This window comes from Ranitomeya variabilis, chromosome 4 (assembly GCF_051348905.1).
Source record: "Ranitomeya variabilis isolate aRanVar5 chromosome 4, aRanVar5.hap1, whole genome shotgun sequence".
NCBI classification, from domain to species: Eukaryota; Metazoa; Chordata; class Amphibia; order Anura; family Dendrobatidae; genus Ranitomeya; species Ranitomeya variabilis.
In genome coordinates, this window is record NC_135235.1 from 377,383,960 (window position 1) to 377,407,004 (window position 23,045).

General features: G+C 45.4%; 1 protein-coding gene across 2 annotated transcripts in view; it reads left to right on the forward strand.

The window, feature by feature from the left end:
• The window catches only part of CHUK (component of inhibitor of nuclear factor kappa B kinase complex), a 192,203-nt gene that overhangs the window by 32,880 nt on the left and 136,278 nt on the right, over nt 1-23,045 (forward strand). Inside the window, exon 2 of one of the 2 annotated variants that reach the window (XM_077250778.1) lies at nt 7,267-7,361. The exons of the other annotated variant lie outside the window; for it this stretch is intronic. Coding sequence (XP_077106893.1) covers nt 7,267-7,361 — 95 coding nt within the window. The remainder of the gene's footprint in view (nt 1-7,266; nt 7,362-23,045) is intronic. 2 annotated transcript variants of the gene reach the window in all.

The following is a 23,045-nucleotide window of genomic DNA, read 5'->3' on the forward strand; positions in this document are numbered from 1 at the left end:
TCTTTTTAAGGTTTTTTGGGGACTGGCAGAAGGAGGGAAATATCTCCTGATTTAAATTCCGAGAAAAAAACTACTTTTGGCAGAAAAACGGGGTTGAGTCTTAAAACTATACAGTCATCAAAGATCTGAATATAAGGGTTCTGCACTGAAAGAGCCTGAATTTCTTCAAATCTCTTAGTTGAAGTGATGGTCATTAAAAACACTGTCCTGAGTGTGAGCTTCGCAATGTTTATACTCACTACCGGCTCATAAGGGGGCCTGCATAGGGCGTTGGGGACTAGATTTAAATCCCACGGAGGGACTGATTTCCTTATTGAGGGCCTTAGGCTATGTGCACACGTTGCGGATTGGTATGCGGATTTTTCTTCACTGTTTTTACAAAATCCGCAGGTAAACCGCACTGTGGATTTTACACCTGCGGATTTACACCTGCGGAGGAGCAATCTTGTGCCAGTCATTACACTGGCTACCCATTCGCTACAGGGTCCAGTATAAACTCATCTCTCTTACCCACAAAGCTCTCCACAGTTCTGCACTGCCTTATATCTCCTCTCTCATCTCTGTCTATCGCCCTACACGTGCCCTACGTTCTACAAATGACCTAAGACTAACATCCCTTGTAATCCGAACCTCGCACCTCCGTCTCTAAGGGTATGTGCACACGTTCAGGATTTCTTGCAGAAATTTCCTGAAGAAAACCGGAAATTTTCTGCAAGAAATCCGCATTTTTTTTTTTGCAGTTTTTTTCCGTTTTTTTTGCGTTTTTTTAACATTCTGCAAGCGTAATTAGCTTGCAGAATGCTAAAGTTTTCCAAGCGATCTGTAGCATCGCTTGGAAAACTGACTGACAAGTTGGTCACACTTGTCAAACATAGCGTTTGACAAGTGTGACCAACTTGTTACTATAGATGCTGCTTTTGCAGCATCTATAGTAAAAGATAGAACGTTTAAAAATAATAAAAAAAATAAAAAAAATGCTTATACTCACCCGCAGACATCAGATCTCCTCACCGGCGTCCATTCCTATAGCTGATGTGTGCGCGCAGGGCCTTCCATGACGTCACGGTCACGTGAGCGGTCTCGACCAATCACAGGACAGTGACGTCATTCGGCAAGGTCCTTCTCCGCACACCAGCTACAGGAACCAGCCAGCGTGCAGCACAGAGGCGGGAACACTGCGCTGGACATCGAGGGTGAGTATAGGACTGTTTTTTATTTTATTTCTTATTTTTTGACCACTTATATGGTGCCCAGTGCGTGGAGGAGAGTTTCCTCTCCTCCACCCTGGGTACCAACCGCACATAATCTGCTTACTTCCCGCATCGTGGGCACAGCCCCGTGCGGGAAGTAAGCAGATCAATGGACCCCTAGGTGTGCGGAATCCCCGCAATTCCGCATTTTTAATGAACATGTTGCTTTTTTTTCCGCTATGCGATTTTTTCGCGGAAAAAATCGCAACATTTGCACAAAAAATGCGGAATACCTTGTAAATAATAGGAGGCATATGTTAGCGTTTTTTTCGCGTTTTTATCACGTTTTTATAGCGAAAAAACGCGAAAAAAACGCTAAAAATCCTGAACGTGTGCACATGGCCTAAGACTTCTCTCGTGCTGTGCCAGCTCTCTGGAATGCACTTCCCCAGACGATCAGACTGATACCTAGTCCCGACCTGTTCAAGCGCGCTTTAAAAACCCATCTCTTCAAACAAGCCTACCACATCAACTACTCAGTAAACTAACTTTGCCCTGTTCCCTCCTTCCAAACATTATTCTGAATCTGCACCCTACTATTCATCTGTCTCCACACCCTCCATGCACATGATAACTGCACTTGATACTTGACTATTGCACTTAAAACACACGGGCTGATGACCAGATCATGCAGCTTTATATGAAAATCCCTATTTATTATAATTGCCAGACCTGAAATAACAAGCACTTTTCACCTATTGTGTCCCCCCCATTTCCTTGTAGATTGTAAGCTTGCGAGCAGGGACCTCACCCCTAATGTCACTGTTTAAATTGTCTTAACTTGTATTGAATTTGTCTGTACATGTCCCCGCCTAATTGTAAAGTGCTGCGGAATATGTTGGCGCTATATAAATAAAAATTATTATAAGTGTAAACCACTGTGGAATCCGCACAAAGAATTGACATGCTGCGGAAAAAACACTGCTGCGTTTCCGTGCGTTTTTTCTGCAGCATGTGCACTGCGGATTTTGTTTTACATAAGTTTACATGGTACTGTACAACGCATAGAAAACAGCTGCAGATCCGCAGTGTCAAATCCGCTGCGGATGCGCAGCAAAATCCGCAACGTGTGCACATACCCTAAATCTCTGGATGGCTCTAGAAAAACGTGCTACCCATGTGTGAGATGCCAAGGGGAAATCAAAGAAAATACTCAAGGCTGCTATCTACACCTTCGGTGTGCTTGGTTTTAATGTGCAAAAAGAAAAGGCTATAAGAAGCCACAGCCAGCTCACCAATCCAGGCAGGTGCACGGAACATCATCTTGGACTAAGATGGATATACATAACGAAGTAAGGAAGGCGTTCCAGCTCCATAAAATTCAAATGCTTTATTTCTCCATTAAAAATTGGTGTAGTACAAACAGTCCTTGCCTTAGCGCAAAAGTCCAAGTACAGAGTACATGCGACGCGTTTCGATCGTACCCGATCTTAGTCAATGCATCACCAATGCCCCTTCCTCCTGGATCTTCCTGAGGACTCTTGGGATCATGTCAATGGGGGGGAAAGGCATACAGGAGCTCTTCTTCCCATACCTACCGTATTTTCCGGCGTATAAGACGACTTTTTAACCCCCGAAAATCTTCTTAAAAGTCGGGGGTCGTCTTATACGCCGGGAATCGTCTTGTACGCCGGTGTATATGGTGGGTGGGGAGGGGGAGTGATCCTGATGACGAGGGGGCGTCTCACAGGAAAGTGAGTAATCCCCATTACCTTATCCTAGCGGTGCAGCGTGGGGGTGTCAGTGCTGGGAGCGGCGGCGGCTGCTGTGTTCTGGTGCGGCGGCTCCTCTTCTGTGTGGGGCCTCTGTGCTGTGAGGTGGCGGTGGCGGCGGCATATCTTTATCCAGTTGGGGCTCCTCCGGCATCTCCTTAGCCCTGGAGGCCCCGCCGCAACTCCATCGGTGCAATGTGGTGGCCTCCGGGAAAATGGCCGCTGCTCAGATTCAGATCTCGTGTCCCGAGATTTCGGGACGAGATCTGAATCTGAGCAGCGGCCATTTTCCCGGAGGCCACCGCATCGCACCTATTGAGCTGCCTCCGGGAAAATGGCCGCTGCATTGCACCGATGGAGTTGCGGCGGGGCCTCCAGGGCTAAGGAGATGCCGGAGGAGCCCCAACTGGATAAAGATATGCCGCCGCCACCGCCACCCCACAGCACAGAGGCCCCACACAGAAGAGGAGCCGCCGCACCAGAGCACAGCAGCCGCCGCACCAGAGCACAGCAGCCGCCGCACCAGAGCACAGCAGCCGCCGCCGCCACTCCCAGCACTGAGACCCCCACGCTGCACCGCTACGATAAGGTAATGGGGGATACTCACTTTCCTGTGAGACGCCCCCTCGTCATCAGGATCACTCCCCCCCCCCCCCCCCCCAAAAGGCACATATTCACCGGCCCTATAAGACGACATAGGGTGTATAAGAAGACCCCCGACTTTTAAGAAGATTTTATATTTTAACTGGTAAAGTTGGGGGGTCGTCTTATACGCCCAGTCGTCTTATACGGTAGTTTAAAACATCGATACATTCCGAGTTGTCTGCCGGATTGAAGGAGAAGAATCTTTAGACTTTGGCGTTCTTCCTGTTCGAGAAGAGGTCCAGATGGGGGGTTCCCCACTGACAACAAAGATAACTGAATATCTCTCCTCTTAAAGGGAACCTGTCACCCCCCAAAATCGATGGTGAAGTAAGCTCAACAACAACATTACAGAATGCTGTAGATAAGCCCCTGATGCCGGTGGGCATACCTCACCATCGATTTTGGGGGTGACAGGTTCGCTTTAATTCCCTCTCGGTGGACTGGATTTTCCGTCTGCTCAAGTAATCGGCAATCTTGTCCCTGGATCCTTCTAGATGAACTGCTAATATAGACCAGACTCTTTTTTTTTTTTTTTTCTGCTCAGGCAAATAGCCTTGATGACACGTCCTGAAGGGCCCGGTGTCTTGGGCTTCCTTGATGACGAAGAAATGAGACCGCTGTCATATTGTCCAACATAATCTTTATATGTCAACCTTGCAAGCCGGTCTGATTCCGCTTCAGGGTTTCCAAAACTGCACGTAACTCTCTGAAGTTTGAGGACTGGATCTTGATGTCTGGAGGCCAAACTCCCTGGAAATATTTTCCTTCTATATGGGCTCCCCATCCTTCCCTGCTTGCATCTGTGACGATCATTACACAAGGCGACAATATCCAAGGAACTCCTTGAGTGATGTTCCTGGAAACGGTCCACCATTTCAGTGACTATTTTAATGCCGGGGATAGACTGATCTTTGTCCAAGGACATCTGTCGCCTGTCCAAAGATGAAAGGATATCTCACTGTAGTCCCCTTGTGTGGAACTGACCCTAACGAAGGCACGATATGCAGGCTGTTAGTGTTCCCAAGACTCAAATTGCCATCCTTACTGAAACCCGATTTCGAAGGAGCAGTTGGATCTTTTCCTTCTCCGCCTCTTGCTTCTCCTCTGGCAATGGCGAGACTCTTTGCCTGGAATCCAGAATAACCCCTAGAAACTTCTTCCTGGTTCCAGGTAGTAGGTCTGACTTTTCCCGGTGTATGATCCAACCCAAACCTTCCAAAGGTAGAGATAACTAGACTGAGCTGCTCTTCTAGTTCTGTCTCTGAACCGGATATCAGCTGAAAATTGTCCAAGTATGGGACAATGACCACGTCCTTCTGCCTCAGGTAGGCCACAATCTCTGTGACCAGCTTTGTAAATACCCGAGGTGCCGAAGCAAGACTGAAAGGAAGAGCGCAAAACTGGAAGTGGTAGCACTTGTTTCTCATTTTTAGAGCAAACCATAGGTACTTCTGAGAGCAAGGGTGAATCGGAACGTGGTAGTATGCGCTCTTTAGGTCTATTGTGCACATCACCACGTTCTTGTCTGAGGGGGAATGGTGGTCTTTAGAGACTACATTCTGAACCTCTTGTATGTTATCCACTGATTTAGGGGCTTCAAGTTTATGATGGCACGGCTTTCTCCCAATGGTGTTTTTTTTTTTTTTTTTTGTGAACAGAGTTGAGTAATGACCCTGACCCACTTCCGATTGGGGAACTGGGACCACTACTCCTGCCTTTAAGAGGTCCTTTACATCCGCCCATATAGGGGAGGTGATGGTTCTGGAAAGGGGGTCTTTAACCACAAACCTTGTTGGGGGGGTGGGGGGTCTGACAAATTCTAAGGTATAACCCAGAGAAATGGTGTTTATTACCCACTGGTTTTGGGAGATGAGTCTCCATGAGTCTGAGAATTCCCTGAGGCGACCCCCTATAGGTATGGCGTTATTGCCTCCTGTTCCCTGAATCGGAATCAAATTGCGAGGGTGGGGCTGTACTCTTACCCCCTTTGGGGTGGTTCCACAGATTACTTTCCTTTTCCCCGATATTCCTGCCTCTGGGAGTGGTGGGTCCTCTGAAAGGGGTAGTATTTCCTAGTTTTTTCCTCAGGAAACCCTTTTTTCTTGCCAGTGGCATTCTCTAGTATATTATCTAAAACTGGCCCGAACACCCTTAATCCTGAAAATGGTATGGCACACAGTTTATTTTTATATGAAAAATACACGGCACTCTGTAAAATACGAATGTAGGTGCTCAAGTAGGGTCTCCAACCCGTATTAGCAAATGTGTAGAAAAACTTGGCAACTCAATGGTTTATGAAGAAGGATAAGACTATTTATTTCACATCCTGACAAACAGATCTATTGCTGAACGTTTTCGGTCCAGTTTTGGACCTTCCTCAGAGCATTTCATAACTGGAGTAGTGAGTCTATGTATATAGTCTGACTGATTACCCTTCTGATGAACTATGCAGTCGCCAGTGTAATGCGGTAGGGAAGAAATGGTAGCTATAAGCGTGATGTGCCGCACTCCCAAGCGTCATAGAACGCCACCAGCCCTGGAGCTTCATAACGTGCACAGTGAGGCTGACCGCATCCCAAAGCGGCACATCATGCTTATAGCTACCACAGCATCAAAGCAGCATCTGACAGGCAGGGGAGGAGGCATGTTAGCTCCTTCTCTTAATGGGCGCTCACAGGACATCTTCCCTGAAGGACCCGCGGTCACCATGGAGACCATCAACACAACGCGATCGCATCGTATTTTGCTGATGAAACCACACAGGGAGCCCACTCCTTATGTGATGGTCCTCAATGTCACTGTCACTATTGACAGCAGCATCAGAGGGGTTAAATGCCCGGGATCGGTTCTAGCACCGATCGTGTGCATTGCTGCAGGGTGTCAGCTCTCACATAAAGCTGACACCCACACCGTGAGCCTGCGCAATTGCGGCGCCGTGCATGTACTTCGGTTTGCTGGAACGCAGCTCCCGCAGAGCAGTTTATGTACGGCGCATGTCAGGAAAGGGTTAAAAGTTATTCTGTTTACCACCCATTGCTACCTTATTTTGATATACAGTCTACAATTAGTTTGAAGAGAGAGTGTTGCAGCTCACTGCCAGCCACTGTAGGGCTCACCTGGCATAACAGTATTGCACCAGCAATGTGAGACCTGACATCGCTAGATTGGCGCCAGTGCACAAGCTGAGTATGTTGTTTTTATTTTATAACTGGCTACTTCATTTTAAAAGGGATTGTCGCGGACTCCACGTAGTGGACAACCCTTTAAAGTTTAAGGGTATGTGCACACGTAAGAATTTCTTGCAGAAAATTCCTGAAGAAAACCGGGTATTTTGTGCAAGAAATCCGCATGCTTTTTTTTCGCAGAATGCATTCTAAATGATAGGATGCATATGTATGTGTTTTTATCGCGATAGTGTGCGCACAGCCTAAAGTAAGCTGTCAGGAGAATCTGTGCAGGTGTACTACTGGTGTATATTGGCTGTATAGCGCTGCCCTTATCTGTTTTTATAGCTGACTTTTAGATGTAGGTTAGGATTATAAAGTGAATTAGAACATATAACTAATATGCTCCCCTGCATTTGGAATTTGTGTTATACATAATGCTATTGTCTTTCTTTTAGCATTATTAGAATTTTTATTGTATTTTTCTTCCTTCAGGACACTGGAGAGTTAATAGCCATCAAATCATGCCGACTGGAACTAAGTTCAAAGAACAAGGAGCGGTGGTGTCAGGAGATTCAGATCATGAAAAGGTTTAGTATCAGATGTCATCCAAAACATTACAGGCATTCACTTTCCGCCTAGAGGGCTTATCCACATTATTAGAAAGACCCTCAACTCAGAGTTGCACATTTCAAAGCCTTTATATTAGAATTCTGACATGAAAGCTTTGGTGAAATGGCTCCTATTTTAATGGTGGGTTTAACTGTTGTCTTGATTATATCCAAAAATTGCCACAGCAAAAAACTCAAAATGGTTACTTTAACCCCTTCACCTCTGAGACTGTTTTCACCTTCATGAAGAAGCCAAATTTTCCAATTCTGACTAGTGTCACTTTGGGTTAATAACTCTGGAAAGCTTCAGCTGATTCCAATGATTCTGAGATTTTTTTTTCTTCCAATAACCCCCCTCAACAGCACCACAGGAGGATGTCGCCTCACCCTAATAGGGACAGGAAACACAAAGAAGTCTAATTGCCTCTCTCACATCCGCCCTCCAGCGTTTTTTCCTGTCCATATTGTGATGACCCACCAACAGGTCATGTTTTCAGGATTTCCTTAGTATTGCCCAGGTGATGGAATTAATGCTTGAGCAAGTAATGAAATTATCACCTGTGCAATACTATGGAAATCCTGAAAACATGACCTGTTGGTGGGTCTTGAGGACTGGAGTTAAGAAACACTGTTCTAGATGGACTCAGGACTCTCCTTCCAGTCTGCGTCTTCGAGTACCATCTGGGGGGTTATTCAGGCTGGAGGCCTCTTTGAGCTCTCTAACCCATCTCCTCCCCCCTCCTTGTGATCTTCGCCCGACCTGTGAAGCGTGGGACATCGGACTCCTCTGATACCTCCGGCTTGTCATGGGCTGGAGCGCATGTGACATGGCCCGGTCGACGGAAGTGACGTGAGACACTGGGCATCTTTTTATGACGTCCCTTCCAGTTTTTGTGTTGCACACTGGAAGGCAACAACGCAAATGCATCAGGAAGACGAATGGCAGTGGGAATGAACCGCCTGTGATTGTATGGGCCTCCATACTCTCACACCAAGATGTTGGGGGCCAGGAGTCCTTCTACTATTGTTAATGCCATCCAGTGCACATCTTGCCACATGTATGCAGTCCTTGATCAGCCGGTCGAGGGTGCATACTGCTGTGCGAGATGTGAGCACGTTGTGCATTTGGAATCCCAGATTCTGGATATAAATGTGCAGCTGGCAACACTGAGATCCATAGACAATATGGAGAGGAGTCTTCTGCTCACAGAGCAGACGCTCAGTGGGATAGATGAGGAGGGGCATGGTAGGATGGAGCTGCAGGACAGTGAAGTAGGTAGCTGGGTAACATTCAGAAAGCAGGGTAGAGGGAAGAGTGCCAGGGAGGCTAGTCCTGATCTGGCTCACCCCAATAAGTTTGCTAAGTTGGCAGATGAGGGGGGTACCAGTACAGGGGTAGCAATGCTGCAGCCAGGCATGTCCTCTGAAAGCCGGAGGAGTGACTGCTCCAGTAAGGAGGGAAATAGGAGAGCAGGGCAGGCCAGACAGGTGCTGGTAGTGGGGGACTCTATTAGGGGAGCAGATAGGGCAATCTGCCACAAAGACAGGGATCGTCGAACAGTGTGCTGCCTACCTGGCGCTCGAGTCCGACACATCGCTGATCGGGTGGACAGATTACTGGGAGGGGCTGGTGAGGACCCAGCGGTCATTGTGCACATTGGCACAAATGACAAAGTTAGAGGTAGGTGGAAGGTCCTTAAAGATGATTTCAGGGAATTAGGCTGCAAGCTGAAAGCAAGGACCTCCAACGTGGTATTTTCCGAAATACTGCCTGTACCACGTGCCACGCCAGAGAGGCAACGGGAGATTAGGGAGGTTAATAAGTGGCTCAAGAATTGGTGTAGGAAGGAGGGGTTTGGGTTCCTGCAGAACTGGGCCGACTTCTCAGTTGGCTACAGGCTCTACGCTAGGGACGGGCTGCACCTCAATGGGGAAGGTGCAGCTGTGCTGGGGGAGAAAATGGCTAGAAGGTTGGAGGAGTGTTTAAACTAGGGATTGGGGGGGAGGGTATTCATTTTATAGGAGGGGAAGATAGTGCAGATAGAGACCTGGGCACAAATAAGGAAGTTGGGGGTGGCGGTGGCATGGGGGGTGGGGTTAGAACAGTTAGTAATTTAAGAAAGAATAGAGGTACAGAGAGGAACATCAAGTGCATGTATACTAAAGCCAGAAGCCTCGCCAACAAAATGGAAGAATTAGAACTAATGTTGTTGGAACATAATTATGACATGGTGGGGATATCTGAAACACGGCTGGATGAGAGCCATGACTGGGCTGTTAACTTGCAGGGCTATAGCCTTTTCAGAAATGACCGTACAGATAAGCGAGGGGGTGGGGTGTGTCTGTATGTAAAATCGACCTTAAAACCCATCCTGCGTGATAATATAGGTGAATCTAATGAAAATGTAGAGTCCCTGTGGGTGGAGATAAGGGGAGGGGGAAAAAATAATAAATTACGGATAGGGGTATGTTATAAATCTCCAAAAATAATGGAAGCAATGGAGAATATCCTCGTAAAGCAAATAGATGAAGCTGCGACTCAAGGAGAAGTCATTATTATGGGGGACTTCAACTACCCTGAAATAGATTGGGGAACAGAAACCTGCAATTCCAGTAAAGGTAATCGGTTTTTGACAACTATGAGAGACAATTACCTTTCACAACTGGTTCAGGACCCAACAAGAAGGGAGGCACTGCTAGACCTAATATTAACCAACAGGCCAGACCGCATATCAAATATAAGGGTTGGGGGTCACTTGGGGAATAGTGATCACAAAATAATAAGTTTTCATGTCTCCTTTAATAAGATGTGTAGTAGAGGGGTGACAAGGACAGTAAACTTCAGGAGGGCAAATTTCCAACGGATGAGAGAGGATCTTGGTGCAATTAACTGGGACGATATCCTGAGACATAAAAGTACACAAAGAAAATGGGAGACGTTTATTAGCATCCTGGATAGGACCTGTGCACAGTATATACCGTATGGGAATAAACATACTAGAAATAGGAGGAAACCAATATGGCTAAATAGAGCTGTAAGGGGCGCAATAAGTGACAAAAAGAAAGCATTTAGAGTATTAAAGGAAGTAGGTAGTGAGGAGGCATTAAATAAATACAAAAAATTAAATAAATTCTGTAAAAAGCAAATCAAGGCAGCAAAGATTGAGACAGAGAGACTCATTGCCAGAGAGAGCAAAAATAACCCCAAAATATTCTTTAACTACATAAATAGTAAGAAACTAAAAAATTATAGTGTTGGCCCCCTTAAAAATAGACTGGGTGAAATGGTGGATGAGGATGAGGAAAAAGCCAATATGCTAAATGACTTTTTTTCATCAGTATTTACAAAAGAAAATCCCATGGCAGCCAATATAACTAGTGATAAAAATTCCCAATTAAATGTTGCCTGCTTAACCCAGCAGGAAGTACGGCGGCGTCTGAAAATCACAAAAATTTACAAATCTCCGGGCCCGGATGGGATACTCCCCCGAGTATTGCAGGAATTAAGTACAGTCATTGATAGACCATTATTTTTAATCTTTAAAGAGTCCATAATAACAGGGTCTGTACCACAGGACTGGCGTATAGCAAATGTGGTGCCAATATTCAAAAAGGGGACAAAAGCTGAACTTGGAAATTATAGGCCAGTAAGCTTAACCTCTACTGTGGGTAAAATCCTGGAGGGCATTCTAAGGGATGCTATACTGGAGTATCTGAAGAGGAATAACCTAATGACCCAGTATCAGCACGGGTTTACTAGGGACCGTTCATGTCAGACTAATTTGATCAGCTTCTATGAAGAGGTAAGTTCCGGACTGGACCAAGGGAACCCGGTAGATGTAGTGTATATGGACTTTTCAAAAGCTTTTGATACGGTGCCACATAAAAGGTTGATACATAAAATGAGAATAATGGGGATAGGGGAAAATATGTGCAAGTGGGTTGAGAGCTGGCTCAGGGATAGGAAACAAAGGGTGGTTATTAATGGAGCACACTCGGACTGGGTCGCGGTTAGTAGTGGGGTACCACAGGGGTCAGTATTGGGCCCTCTTCTTTTTAACATATTTATTAATGACCTTGTAGGGGGCATTCAGAGTAGAATTTCAATATTTGCAGATGACACTAAACTCTGCAGGGTAATCAATACAGAGGAGGACAATTTTATATTACAGGATGATTTATGTAAACTAGAAGCTTGGGCTGATAAATGGCAAATGAGCTTTAATGGGGATAAATGTAAGGTCATGCACTTGGGTAGAAGTAATAAGATGTATAACTATGTGCTTAATTCTAAAATTCTGGGCAAAACCGTCAATGAAAGACCTGGGTGTATGGGTGGATGACACTCATATTCAGTGGCCAGTGTCAGGCAGCTGCTACAAAGGCAAATAAAATAATGGGATGCATTAAAAGAGGCATAGATGCTCATGAGGAGAACATAATTTTACCTCTATACAAGTCACTAGTGCGACCACACTTAAAATACTGTGCACAGTTCTGGTCTCCGGTGTATAAGAAAGACATAGCTGAACTGGAGCGGGTGCAGAGAAGAGCGACCAAGGTTATTAGAGGACTGGGGGGTCTGCCATACCAAGATAGGTTATTACACTTGGGGCTATTTAGTTTGGAAAAACGAAGGCTAAGGGGTGATCTTATGTTAATGTATAAATATATGAGGGGACAGTACAAAGACCTTTCTGATGATCTTTTTAATCATAGACCGGTGACAGGGACAAGGGGGCATCCTCTACGTCTGGAGGAAAAAAGGTTTAAGCATAATAACAGACGCGGATTCTTTACTGTAAGAGCAGTGAGACTATGGAACTCTCTGCCTTATGATGTTGTAATGAGTGATTCATTACTTAAATTTAAGAGGGGACTGGATACCTTTCTGGAAAAGTATAATGTTACAGGGTATATATATTAGATTCCTTGATAAGGTGTTGATCCAGGGAACTAGTCTGATTGCCGTGTATGGGGTCGGGAAGGAATTTTTTTTCCCCATGGTGGAGCTTACTCTTACCACATGGGGTTTTTTTGCCTCCCCCTGGATCAACATGTTAGGGCATGTTAGGCTGTGGGTTGAACTAGATGGACTTAAAGTCTTCCTTCAACCTTAATAACTATGACTATGAGTAATGAAGAGGAAGGCATTGGGTCCGGTTGCCCATAGAAGACACCCTAAGGTAGGACCAATCCTGTTTTGATTAACATGTAAGCCAAGGTTTAGGTTCTTCCTGCTCTGCATCTGCAGAACCCAGAGTTGTTCCAGTCCAAGTAAGTAGTGTGGCATTGGGAGTCCATCTCCAAGGTGCAGGTATGGTGTATGATAGCTTTATTCCTTCACTCTTCTCTTTCAGAGGGACAAGGAACCTGCACAAAGGAGCAAATCTAAGACATCAAGCTGCAAATGTGCAATTTGTGCAAAAAAAACTAATGTCAAAGGGGAAACCCCTATGTCAAGAATGCACTGAAAAGATCATCAAAGATGAGCAACCTTCCTTAATGAAGGAGATTGGATTTCCTTGTGGACTGTCCTTTCAATCTTCCTTGGCCTTTCTTTCAGCGACCACTTTCTCCCAGCATCCCTCTGGAAGATTAGCCAGAAAGAAGAAGGAAACTCGGACACTCAAGAAGAGATGTCCATACCGGAGGAACTTCTGGAGGAAGGCGAAGTAAACCTACACCCAGAAGCTCTCCAAGATGGGAAATTATATTTCTCTTCTGAAAACATGGAGGAACTCCCTAAGGGAGTGAGGAGAACTATGGCGGTAGAAGAGGAGAAACCTACCTATATGGTACAAGAAGAGCTGTTCGTCGGTCTCTGGTCAAGGAAAAAACTGGTATTTCCCATACACAAGAACATCGGGGACCTAGTCTTGGATGAATGGGAATCTCTGAAGAGCAGGTTGAGCACCCCCGCCAAACTAAGACAAGTTTTCAGTGGACGAGGAAACTGCAAAATGCTGGTCCGCTGTACCGATAATAAACATTCATGTTGTACGAATGGCCAAAAAGACAACCTTGCCATTCGACGATTCCTCCCAGCTGAAGGATCCCCTAAAATGCAAAATGGAGGGCCTTTTAAGAAAATCTTGGGAGACTTCAGTAGCTCTGCTTAATACCAATGCCAATTTTATGTGCATAGCATGATCAATATCCCACTGGCTTATTCAACTAGAACATCTTTCTACAGGTACTCTCAGAGAAGATATTCTAACACCTTTACCTCTCCAACAGAAAGCCATGGGATTTTTGGCAAGCACTTCGGCTGAATGGGTAAGGGTGGTAGCGAGAGCGAGATCGTCAGTTTTATTGAATTCTGTGAGATGTGTACTCTGGTTAAAATCATAGAGCGGTGATGTGACTTGAAAGATGAATCTTTGTTCTATTCCCTTTAAAGGACTACATGTTTGGACCAGCTCTTGACGACCTGTTAGAAAAGGCCTCCGATAATAAAAAATCCCTGCCTGAGCCTAGAAGCTCTAGGGAAAGATCCCTTTGGCCTTCTCGGTAACAACCTCCTCAGTACAGAAGAAAAGGAAAGTCGGGCAGGTGGAGCTATCCAAAAGGTGGGCGGGACAGAAATGTATTTCACTCCCAAGGTCAACATCAAAACATACCTTGATGCTAAGAGAGAAAGGGGTCGTATTTCAGGATTCCTTGCTCAATGGTACAAGATGTGCACAAACCCATGGACCCTAAGATCAGTCCAAGAAGGGGTACAAATAGTTTTCTTTCTATTCCCCACAGAAAGTGAAGATAACTCAACCCAACTCTCCTCTCCAAAACTTCAGGGCGCTGTAATATCCAAACTAAAAAGCCTGCTCTCCACGAGGTTAATCTCCTTAGTTTCGGAAGTAGAAAATAGCAGAGGACACTACTCCCAACTTTTTCTTATAAATAAAAAAACAAGTGGAGATTATAATAAGCCTGAAACCCCTGAACCATTGCATTGTATACAAGAGGTTCAAGATGGAAGTCCATCAGATTGACCAGTCCCATGACATGACTTCTCCATGGCAATAATCTATTTGTAAGATGCGTATTATCACATCCCCATTCACCAAAGTTCTTGAGGTTCTCGGTTGCCTAAGGAAGACAGTTGATTATCAGTTTAATGTTCTTCCATTCGGGATATCATTGGCGCCGTAAATCTTCACAAAAATTATGGAAGAAGTCATGGCTTACATCAGAGGACAAAATGTGAACATAATACCATACGTCGACGACTTCCTGCTCGTGACCCCCTTTTATACTGTTACTTCAGGTGCATCTACAAACAGCAACCCTGATTCTAACATCCCTGAGATGGCTGATGAACCACCAAAAATCAAAGGTGTTTCCCTTCACAGCAAAAACATTGCTAGGAGTTTTACTGGATTCTCAAAGACAAACCGCTTTCTTACCCAAAGAAAAACATCCAGTTGAGATCATAGATAGGCGTCCTTAGAAGCAAGAAATTGATATTGGTGAGGTTTGCTATGTCAGTCTTCGGCTCCATGTCAACTTGCATTCAAACGGTAACTTGGGCCCAAGCACACACCAGAGCCTTACAGACCTATGTTCTTGCAAATTGTGATGGGTCAACCGAAACCTTGGATGAGAAAATCACAAAACTTGCTCAGGTAAAAGCCTCTCTAGGTTCCTTGGGCTGAGCCATCAGGATAAAGAGAAGTTTCCTGGATCCAGTACCCTCTGTTTACCATAAAAGTAGACACCTGCAAAAGAGGATGGGGAACTATGGTCTCCCAGACCTCCTTCCAGTGACTCTGGTCAAGAGAGATCAGTCAGCAATCCTCCAGTGTCAGGGAACTGAAGGTGGTGGATGAAGTATTCAAATCATCAACATCTCTGATCAGGGACTCCAATGTAAAGGTCTACTCAGACAACATAACTACGATTGCTCATCTCTGCCATCAGCGAAGCACGATACACAAAGGTGTGAAGACAATCTTGGCAAGAATATTCTCCTGGGCCGGAGAACACCTTCTCTCCCTATCAACTTTCCATATAAAAGAATTAGTCAACATCCAGGCTGATTTCCTGAGCAGCAGAGAGAGTCTAAATACAGAATTCTTCCAAATATTGACAAGGTGAGATTGCCCAGAAGTAGATATTTTCACAGGACACCAGAATGCAAAAGTAGGTCAGTACTTCTCCTTGAGCCCAGACAATATCTGCCTAGGTGTAGACGTGTTTGCCCACCAGTGGAGATTCAGACTGACATATGCCTTTTCTCCAGTTTTGATCTTACCAAGGACGCTGCAGAAAATAATAACTGAAAGGGCTAAAGTAATCCTAACTGCACCATTCTGCACCGAAAAGAAGCTGGTTTGGCACTCTAAGCAACCGGAGTATAGATAGGCCCCTGATCCTTCCACCAATCAGAAACCTTCTTCACCAGGGGCCAATTTACCATTCAGACCCCGAGAGTCAACACCTGGCTGCCTGGCTTCTGAATTCCCAATTTTAAAAAGCAAGGGCCTCTCAGAGGCATTGGAACTCTCAAAAAAGTAGGAAGCCAGTAATAAAGGCCATATATCACAAAATATGGAAGACTTTCTTATCATTGCGTGCGCCCAAACATCGCTCAAATCCTTGATTTTCTGCAAGAAGACCTGGAAAACGGTCTCAAACCCAGTACCCTCAAGGTTCAGGTGGCAACATTGAGTTCCTATATTGACCGATCATCATTGTGTGAACAGGTCAACCCAGTTCCCTCCTGGGATTTTAACATTGTCCTTAAAGGGCTGGTGCTTCCACCATTTGAGCCCTTATCATCAATAAAGCTGGAAAGACTGTCCTTGAAGACAGCCTTCCTTGTAGTGATCACTACAGAAGAGTGGGTGAACTGCAGGCCCTCTCGGTTAACAAACCATAATTGAGAATCCTAGAAGACCGACTCATTCTTTGTCTTGATCCATCATTTCTCCCCAAAGTCATGTCAGAGTTCCTCAGATCTCAAGAGATAATTCTCCCCTACTTCTGCCAGAGTGGTCCTTCATTATCATCAAGAAACACAGATGTAGAGAAAAGACTAAAGTCTGTTATCCAGCATTATGGCCAGAATAAAGGGAAGAAGACTTCCAAAAGCACAGTTGCCAACTGGATCAAAAGAGCGATCATCAAAGCATATCAAATCCAGAATCTCTCGCCTCTGGAGAAACTCACGGCTCATTCCACTAGGGCAGTATCAGTCTCCTGGGCTGAGAAAGCCAGTGCTTCTATCGAGCAGAGCTGCTACTTGGTCCTAGGTCCATATATTCTCCAAACATTACAGACTTGACTTAACGTCTGTTAAAGATTTGTCCTTTGGGTGAAAAATTCTCCAAGCTATTGTCCGTCCCTAAACGTTAACCTTTGGTATTCCTTCTGTGGTGCTGTCGTGGGAGGTTATTGGAGAAAAATAGAATTAGATTTACCGGTAATTTAGTTTCTAATAACCCACCATGACAGCACAGTTAATTCCCTCCCTTTGCTCAATTATTTCTTACATTATTTGAATCGAGTGATAATAAGTATAATTTGAAGCATTTATACTCTTGTGAGCCTTTTTAATAACACTGGAAAGAGCAAGTGGGAGGAGCTGTTGACCTCTTTGTGTTTCATGTCCCTATTAAGGTGAGGTAAAGTACTCCTGTGGTGCTGTCGTAGAGCTTTAACCCCTTTCCAACATGGGGCGTAAATGTACGCCGATGTCGGACTCCCTCCCTTTGATGTGGGCTCCGGCGCTGAACTTACATCTTTCCTGGCACAGGTCAGCTGTTTTGAACACATGACATGTGCCTCTGACAGCCGCAGGTGGAATCGCGATCCACCCACGGCTGTTAACCCGTTAAATGCTGCTGTCAAACTGACAGCTATAAACATAAGGATGAATGACCTCGGGGAGATCAAAACATCGAACACCGCGGAGACACCATCACGTGTTTCTCAACGCAATCAATGAATAGCCAGGTCTTTCACCGGGAAGGAACAACCACGGGAAGGGCAGCATCCAATAAAGGAAAACCACCTATGCCAAAACATGGTATCCATCCACAGACAGCTGTTTCGGGGTATTTGCCCCTCATCAGTGTGGAGTAGGAAACTGGCTATTAGGAGCAGTGCCTAGTGAAAAGGCTATAAACATAAGGATGAATGACCTCGGGGAGATCAAAACATCCAACACCGCGGAGACACCATCACGTGTTTCTCAACGCAGTGATCCAGAACACTGCCCCCATCCCTTATGGGAAATATTTCCCATAGGCACTGCTCCTAATAGCCAGTTTCCTACTCCACACTGAGGGGCAAATACCCCGAAACAGCTGTCTGTGGATTGATACCATGTTTTGGCATAGGTGGTTTTCCTTTATTGGATGCTGCCCTTCCCGTGGTTGTTCCTTCCCGGTGAAAGACCTGGCTATTCATTGCTTGCGTTGAGAAACACGTGATGGTGTCTCCACGGCTTTTCTACATGCAGTCAAACTGACAGCGACATTTATTTTGCGCTTTCGGCAAGCGCGCCACAAATCTCGCCCCTTGGTGACCCCGTCACGTGATCGCAAGTCACTGATGGGTTGGCATGACAACCAAAGGTGTCCAGCAGACCTCTATGGTTGTCATTCCCGGATTGTTATGAGCGCCGCCCGGTGGAAGCATGCCAAAAGTGTAAAAAAGTTTTTTAAAATATTAAATAAAAACTACTGTATATACTCGAGTATAAGCCGAGGCACCTACTTTTGCCACAGAAAACTGGGTAAGCCTATTGACTCGAGTATAAGCCGGGTAAGCATTGTCCCCTCATTCCTGTCCTGCTATGCATAGCTCCCCCTTCCCTGTCCTGGTATGAATGCCTCCCTGTCTGCATGCTTTCCCTGTCATTTTATGCATGCCTCCCTCTTCACTGTCCTGGTATGAATGGCTCCCCATTCCTTCCCCTGTCTGCATGCCTCCTCCGTTCCTTCCCTGTATGCATGCCTCTCCCGTTCCTTCCCTGTATGCATGCCTCCCCCGTTCAGTCCCTGTATGCATGCCTCACCTTTTCTGTCCCTGTATGAAAGCCTCCCCCATTCCCTGTCCTGGTATGAATGCCTCCCCATCCCTGTCTGCATGCCTCGCCTCCCCTGTCCCTGTCATTGTATGCATGCCTCCCCTGTCCCTATTATTATATGCATGCCTCCCTCATCCCTGTCCTGGTATGAATGCCTCCCCGTCCCCGCCCCTGTATGCATGCTTCCCAGTTCCGTCCATGTAAGCATGCCTCCTTATTCCCTTTTCCTGTATGCATGTCTCCTATTGAAAAAAAAACCATCATACTCCCCTACCTGCTCAGCCTGGGTGCTGGCACTGCATCTTGTTCCGGCCTGCTGGCGCCTGCCCGCAGCTCTTCCTGTGCTCAGCGGTCACATGGTGCCGCTCATTAAGGTGATGAATATGCGCTCCACCCCTATGGGAGTGGAGACACGACCATATTCATCACCTTAATGAGCGGTACTACGTGACCGCTGAGCACAGGGAGAGCTGCAGGCAGGTGCCAGCGGCCGGAACGAGATGCAGTGCCAGCACAGAGGGCGCGCAGGTAGGTGAGTATGATGTGTGCACCGGCTCCTGGCACCCACTGCTCTGTCGCCCCCCTCCCCTACCTGCTTTCTGTACCGTGACTCGTGTATAGTCAAGGAAGTCAAGGGAACAGTAGGAGGGACAAACCAAATGGGAAAGAGGATTAGGCTAAACAAACAATACCAAATTCCCTCCAGATATCTCCTGTAAACAACACCAACTGATACTAATTCAGAACTTTCACCACCAATCCAGGAAGCTGTAACTATCACCATCAATTCCCCAGTGCAAAAGGTTAGCGCATATACCTGAGAGGAGTGTCAAACTCAGAACAGCTGAGACAATTCAGGAAGATAGCTCCAGGAGATAAACAGAACTGATTAACTAATTATCCTTTGCATTAACAGAGCAGAGAAGACCTGCTCTGCTAAAAGGAAGGTAGAAGCACATCGAATACGCTCCGGTGTTTGTGTAACCAGCTGCAGTTATCTTCTGACGCATTATCCACGTGACACTCGCCCCCTCAAAAGAATTCCATCAAATTCTGCGCTCACAAATCCATATGCCCCTCTGCCTTGTAAGCCCTACCACATTTCCCATCACATGTTTGGTATTTCTGTAGAGATGAGAGTCCGCCTAATTTACGTGATCCATTGCTCCAGAAACACAAGCTGTATGTATGGGCACTACTATGCAGGGGCACTAAAATGGCAGATTTCCAATTTTCACTCAGCAACCTCCACTGCTGCTTGTTTCTGGAAAGCACACATGTAGTCAAAATCATCACTACACTAGATAAATTCCCAGTGGGGGATCATTTCCAAGATGAGGTCACTTGAGTGGGAATACTGCACTTCTGACACTTAGGCTATGTGCACTCATAGCGGGTTTTACCGCGGAACCGCAGCATTTCTGCAGCTGCGGGTCCACAGCAGTTTCCATTGCGTTTACAGTTACATGTAAACCCTATGGAAACCGCAATCCGCTGTGCACATGCTGCGGGAAAAAACGCGCAGAAACGCAGCGGTTTACATTCCGCACCATGTCACTTCTTTTGTGCAGAATCGCTGCGATTCTGCACACATAGGAATGCATTGATCCGCTAACTTCCCGCATGGGGCTGTGCCCACGATGCGGGAAGTAAGCGGATAATGTGCAGATGGTACCCGGGGTGGAGGAGAGGAGACTCTCCTCCAGGCCCTGGGAACCATATTAGTGTAAAAAAAAAAAAAAAAGAATTAAAATAAAAAATAATGATATACTCACCTCTCAGCGCTGCACGCGGCCGTCCGGTCTCAGGGTTGCTGTGCGAGCAGGACCTGAGATGATGTCGCGGTCACATGACCGTGACGTCACGAAGGTCCTTCTCGCACAGCATCTTTGGAACCGGACCGCCGCGTGCAGCGCCGAGGAGATCGGGACGTCAGAGGGTGAGTATAACCATTTTTTATTATTGTTAACATTACTATTGATGCTGCATATGCAGCATCAATAGTATAGGAGTAAACCCGCAGCGGAAACCGCAAAACAAACCGCGATAAATCTGCAGGGATAACCGCAGCGGTTTTGCCCTGCAGATTTATCAAATCCGCTGCGGGAGAACCCGCAGAGGACCCCGCAAAGTGTGCACATAGCCTTAATGGTTAAAATAAAATGGACATAAGAACATGACACAAATACCACACAGATAAGTGTTCGTGCAAACCAGTGCTCAAATATAAAAATTGGTTTGATCTCACCAATCCACAGCTGGTTCCTCCTCAATACCTTCTCTCGATATATGGGTCCCAAGAAAAGAAGAGGGGTAGGGGGTATGAAGTTTTACTATACTCCCTGTTGTGCCCCTTGTAGTACTCCTATCCTAACAAGGACAGGCCCCAAGTGAACCCTGCTAAGGACAATCCACCATCCACAAAATGCAAGGTACAAGTCTCCCTACACGTTTCCTCCCCAGTCTCGGGGATTCATCAGGGGAGTTTAATTATATTTAATAAAATATGCCGGTGAGGCATGGGGTAAGTATAGAGATAAGTGTCATAATAGACCCTGCAGTGACCGGGTCTGAGCAGCCCGCAGTCACGGCCTTCTTTAATACCTTTCACAAACATAGCCCGCCCTTGGCGTGTGACATCAGTCTTTGTTTAAAGAAAGAACCTTTTCAGCCAATTGGGGGCTAAAAAAAACCCTTGTCATGTGCATACCCATTGATCATCTGGTTGACAGCGTAGTTCCGGCAGGGATTGCAGCGGTGCCCTTCAGTAGCCGGAAAGCATATCGGATGTAATCACGCTGCGTTACACATAGTGAGACGCACAGTAACCGGAAGTGTCTGCACCATATTGTTCGCTTCACTTCTGGTATCAGATGGTATGTGCGAATTAATGTATGATTCAGGGGTGGGGGATAATAGCAACAGTGCTACCGGGATCCTACTGTGCTTATTCAGGGTGGATAATGGTCCACCCAATTCCGCACCTTTATTAGCAAAAGATCATAAATGACCCCACCCACTAAACCTATGAAAGAGGGAGGCGTTTTGCTGCATGTTAATATAAAGGGGAAGTTCCCATAGGCAGATAAAGTAGTCCAAAAATAAATAGTTCCCTCATAAATATTGTCCAGTATTTAATTTCCACTATATAGAAACCGGTACTCAATTGAAAAAATTTGGAGAACTATATAGGGAATTAGATAATGATCCAAATCCTGTTTATCATAATAGATATCAAAACATTACTCTGTTTTCATTGACGGTCCCCTAAATTTGGTACCAGACACATAAATCCAGAGTAATACTACACAAATCCAGAGTAATACTACACAGGCTAATTAGAAGTTATGGTTACAAATAATCATTGGCAATACTATTGGCATAAAAAGTATAAAGAGAGAGAGTGTGGAGGGAGGGGGAAGAAATATATAAATAATATATTAATATAATAATAATAATAATAATAATATTATAGATTATTAAATATATAATAATAATAAAAAATTTTTTATAAATAACACCCGTAATGGAGTTGTTTATTAAACCCTCGAGGGTGACTGGTGTCTAATGAAAAAATTGACTTTGTCTCCCTTTTGTAGCTACATTTTATCAGTCTGTGATCATTTTCACTTTGTCAATGACCATAAATCGTATGACCCTCACATCACCTCCATGTACTCCATTAACATGTTTAGCAATCGATGTATCCCTCTGGATCCGTATATCTACCAGGTGTTCCCCCACCCGCTTCCTAAACTTCCTGATGGTTTTGCCAATGTTAGTGGTGCCACATACACACGTTTCCTGAGTGTTTTCATTAAAGAACTCCCTCCCTGTTTGACCAAATTCGCATGCCACGCAAGTTCCACACCTGAAACACCCAGTGGGTCTGGGTAACCAGGTTTCAGTTTTTGGTGAACTAAAGTGGCTGTGCACCAGCCAATCGCCCAGGGTTTTACACCTTCTATAGGTGATTTGTGGCCCCTCACCGATGATATCCTTGAGGTCCTCACCCATCTTAAGAATATCCCAATGTCTTGTTAGGATCTGTTTGACAAATGGAGCCCGATTGCCAAAGGCACATATCAGTCCTGTTTTCTTTGCCAGTCCCACTTCTTTCTTCTTTCACGTGGTATTAGAAGCGTTCCTCATGAGCAATACCTCAGGGACCTGCAGGACTTCAAGGATAATAAGATATACCAGGTGGTGGGGGATAGAGATACAGAACTGTCGTCAACTAAGACAGATTTATCAGATAACAAAAATAGACCGTCTACGTTTAGAGGATGACAAAAAGGGAGAGGTAGAGGATATCAAAGAGGGGATAATTATCAATCCTCGACTTCAAGACCTGTTTTTTTAAACCGACCGTATCAACTACGGAACCGCAATCCCTTCAGCAGGGAATAGATTTACAGGTTATCAACCTATCTGATAGACAACTAAGTACCATTGAAATGTCTGTTCTATCCAAGGGTTTATCTTTTATACCTACAACGGACTTAGCTTTGTTTGACATGATTAAAAATCTCAATTTATTTGTGAGAAAATTGAGATGGCATAAGTTCTATAAACAACAAGACGAAAGGACTTGTAATGAGCACTACATTCCTCTTGACATGCTA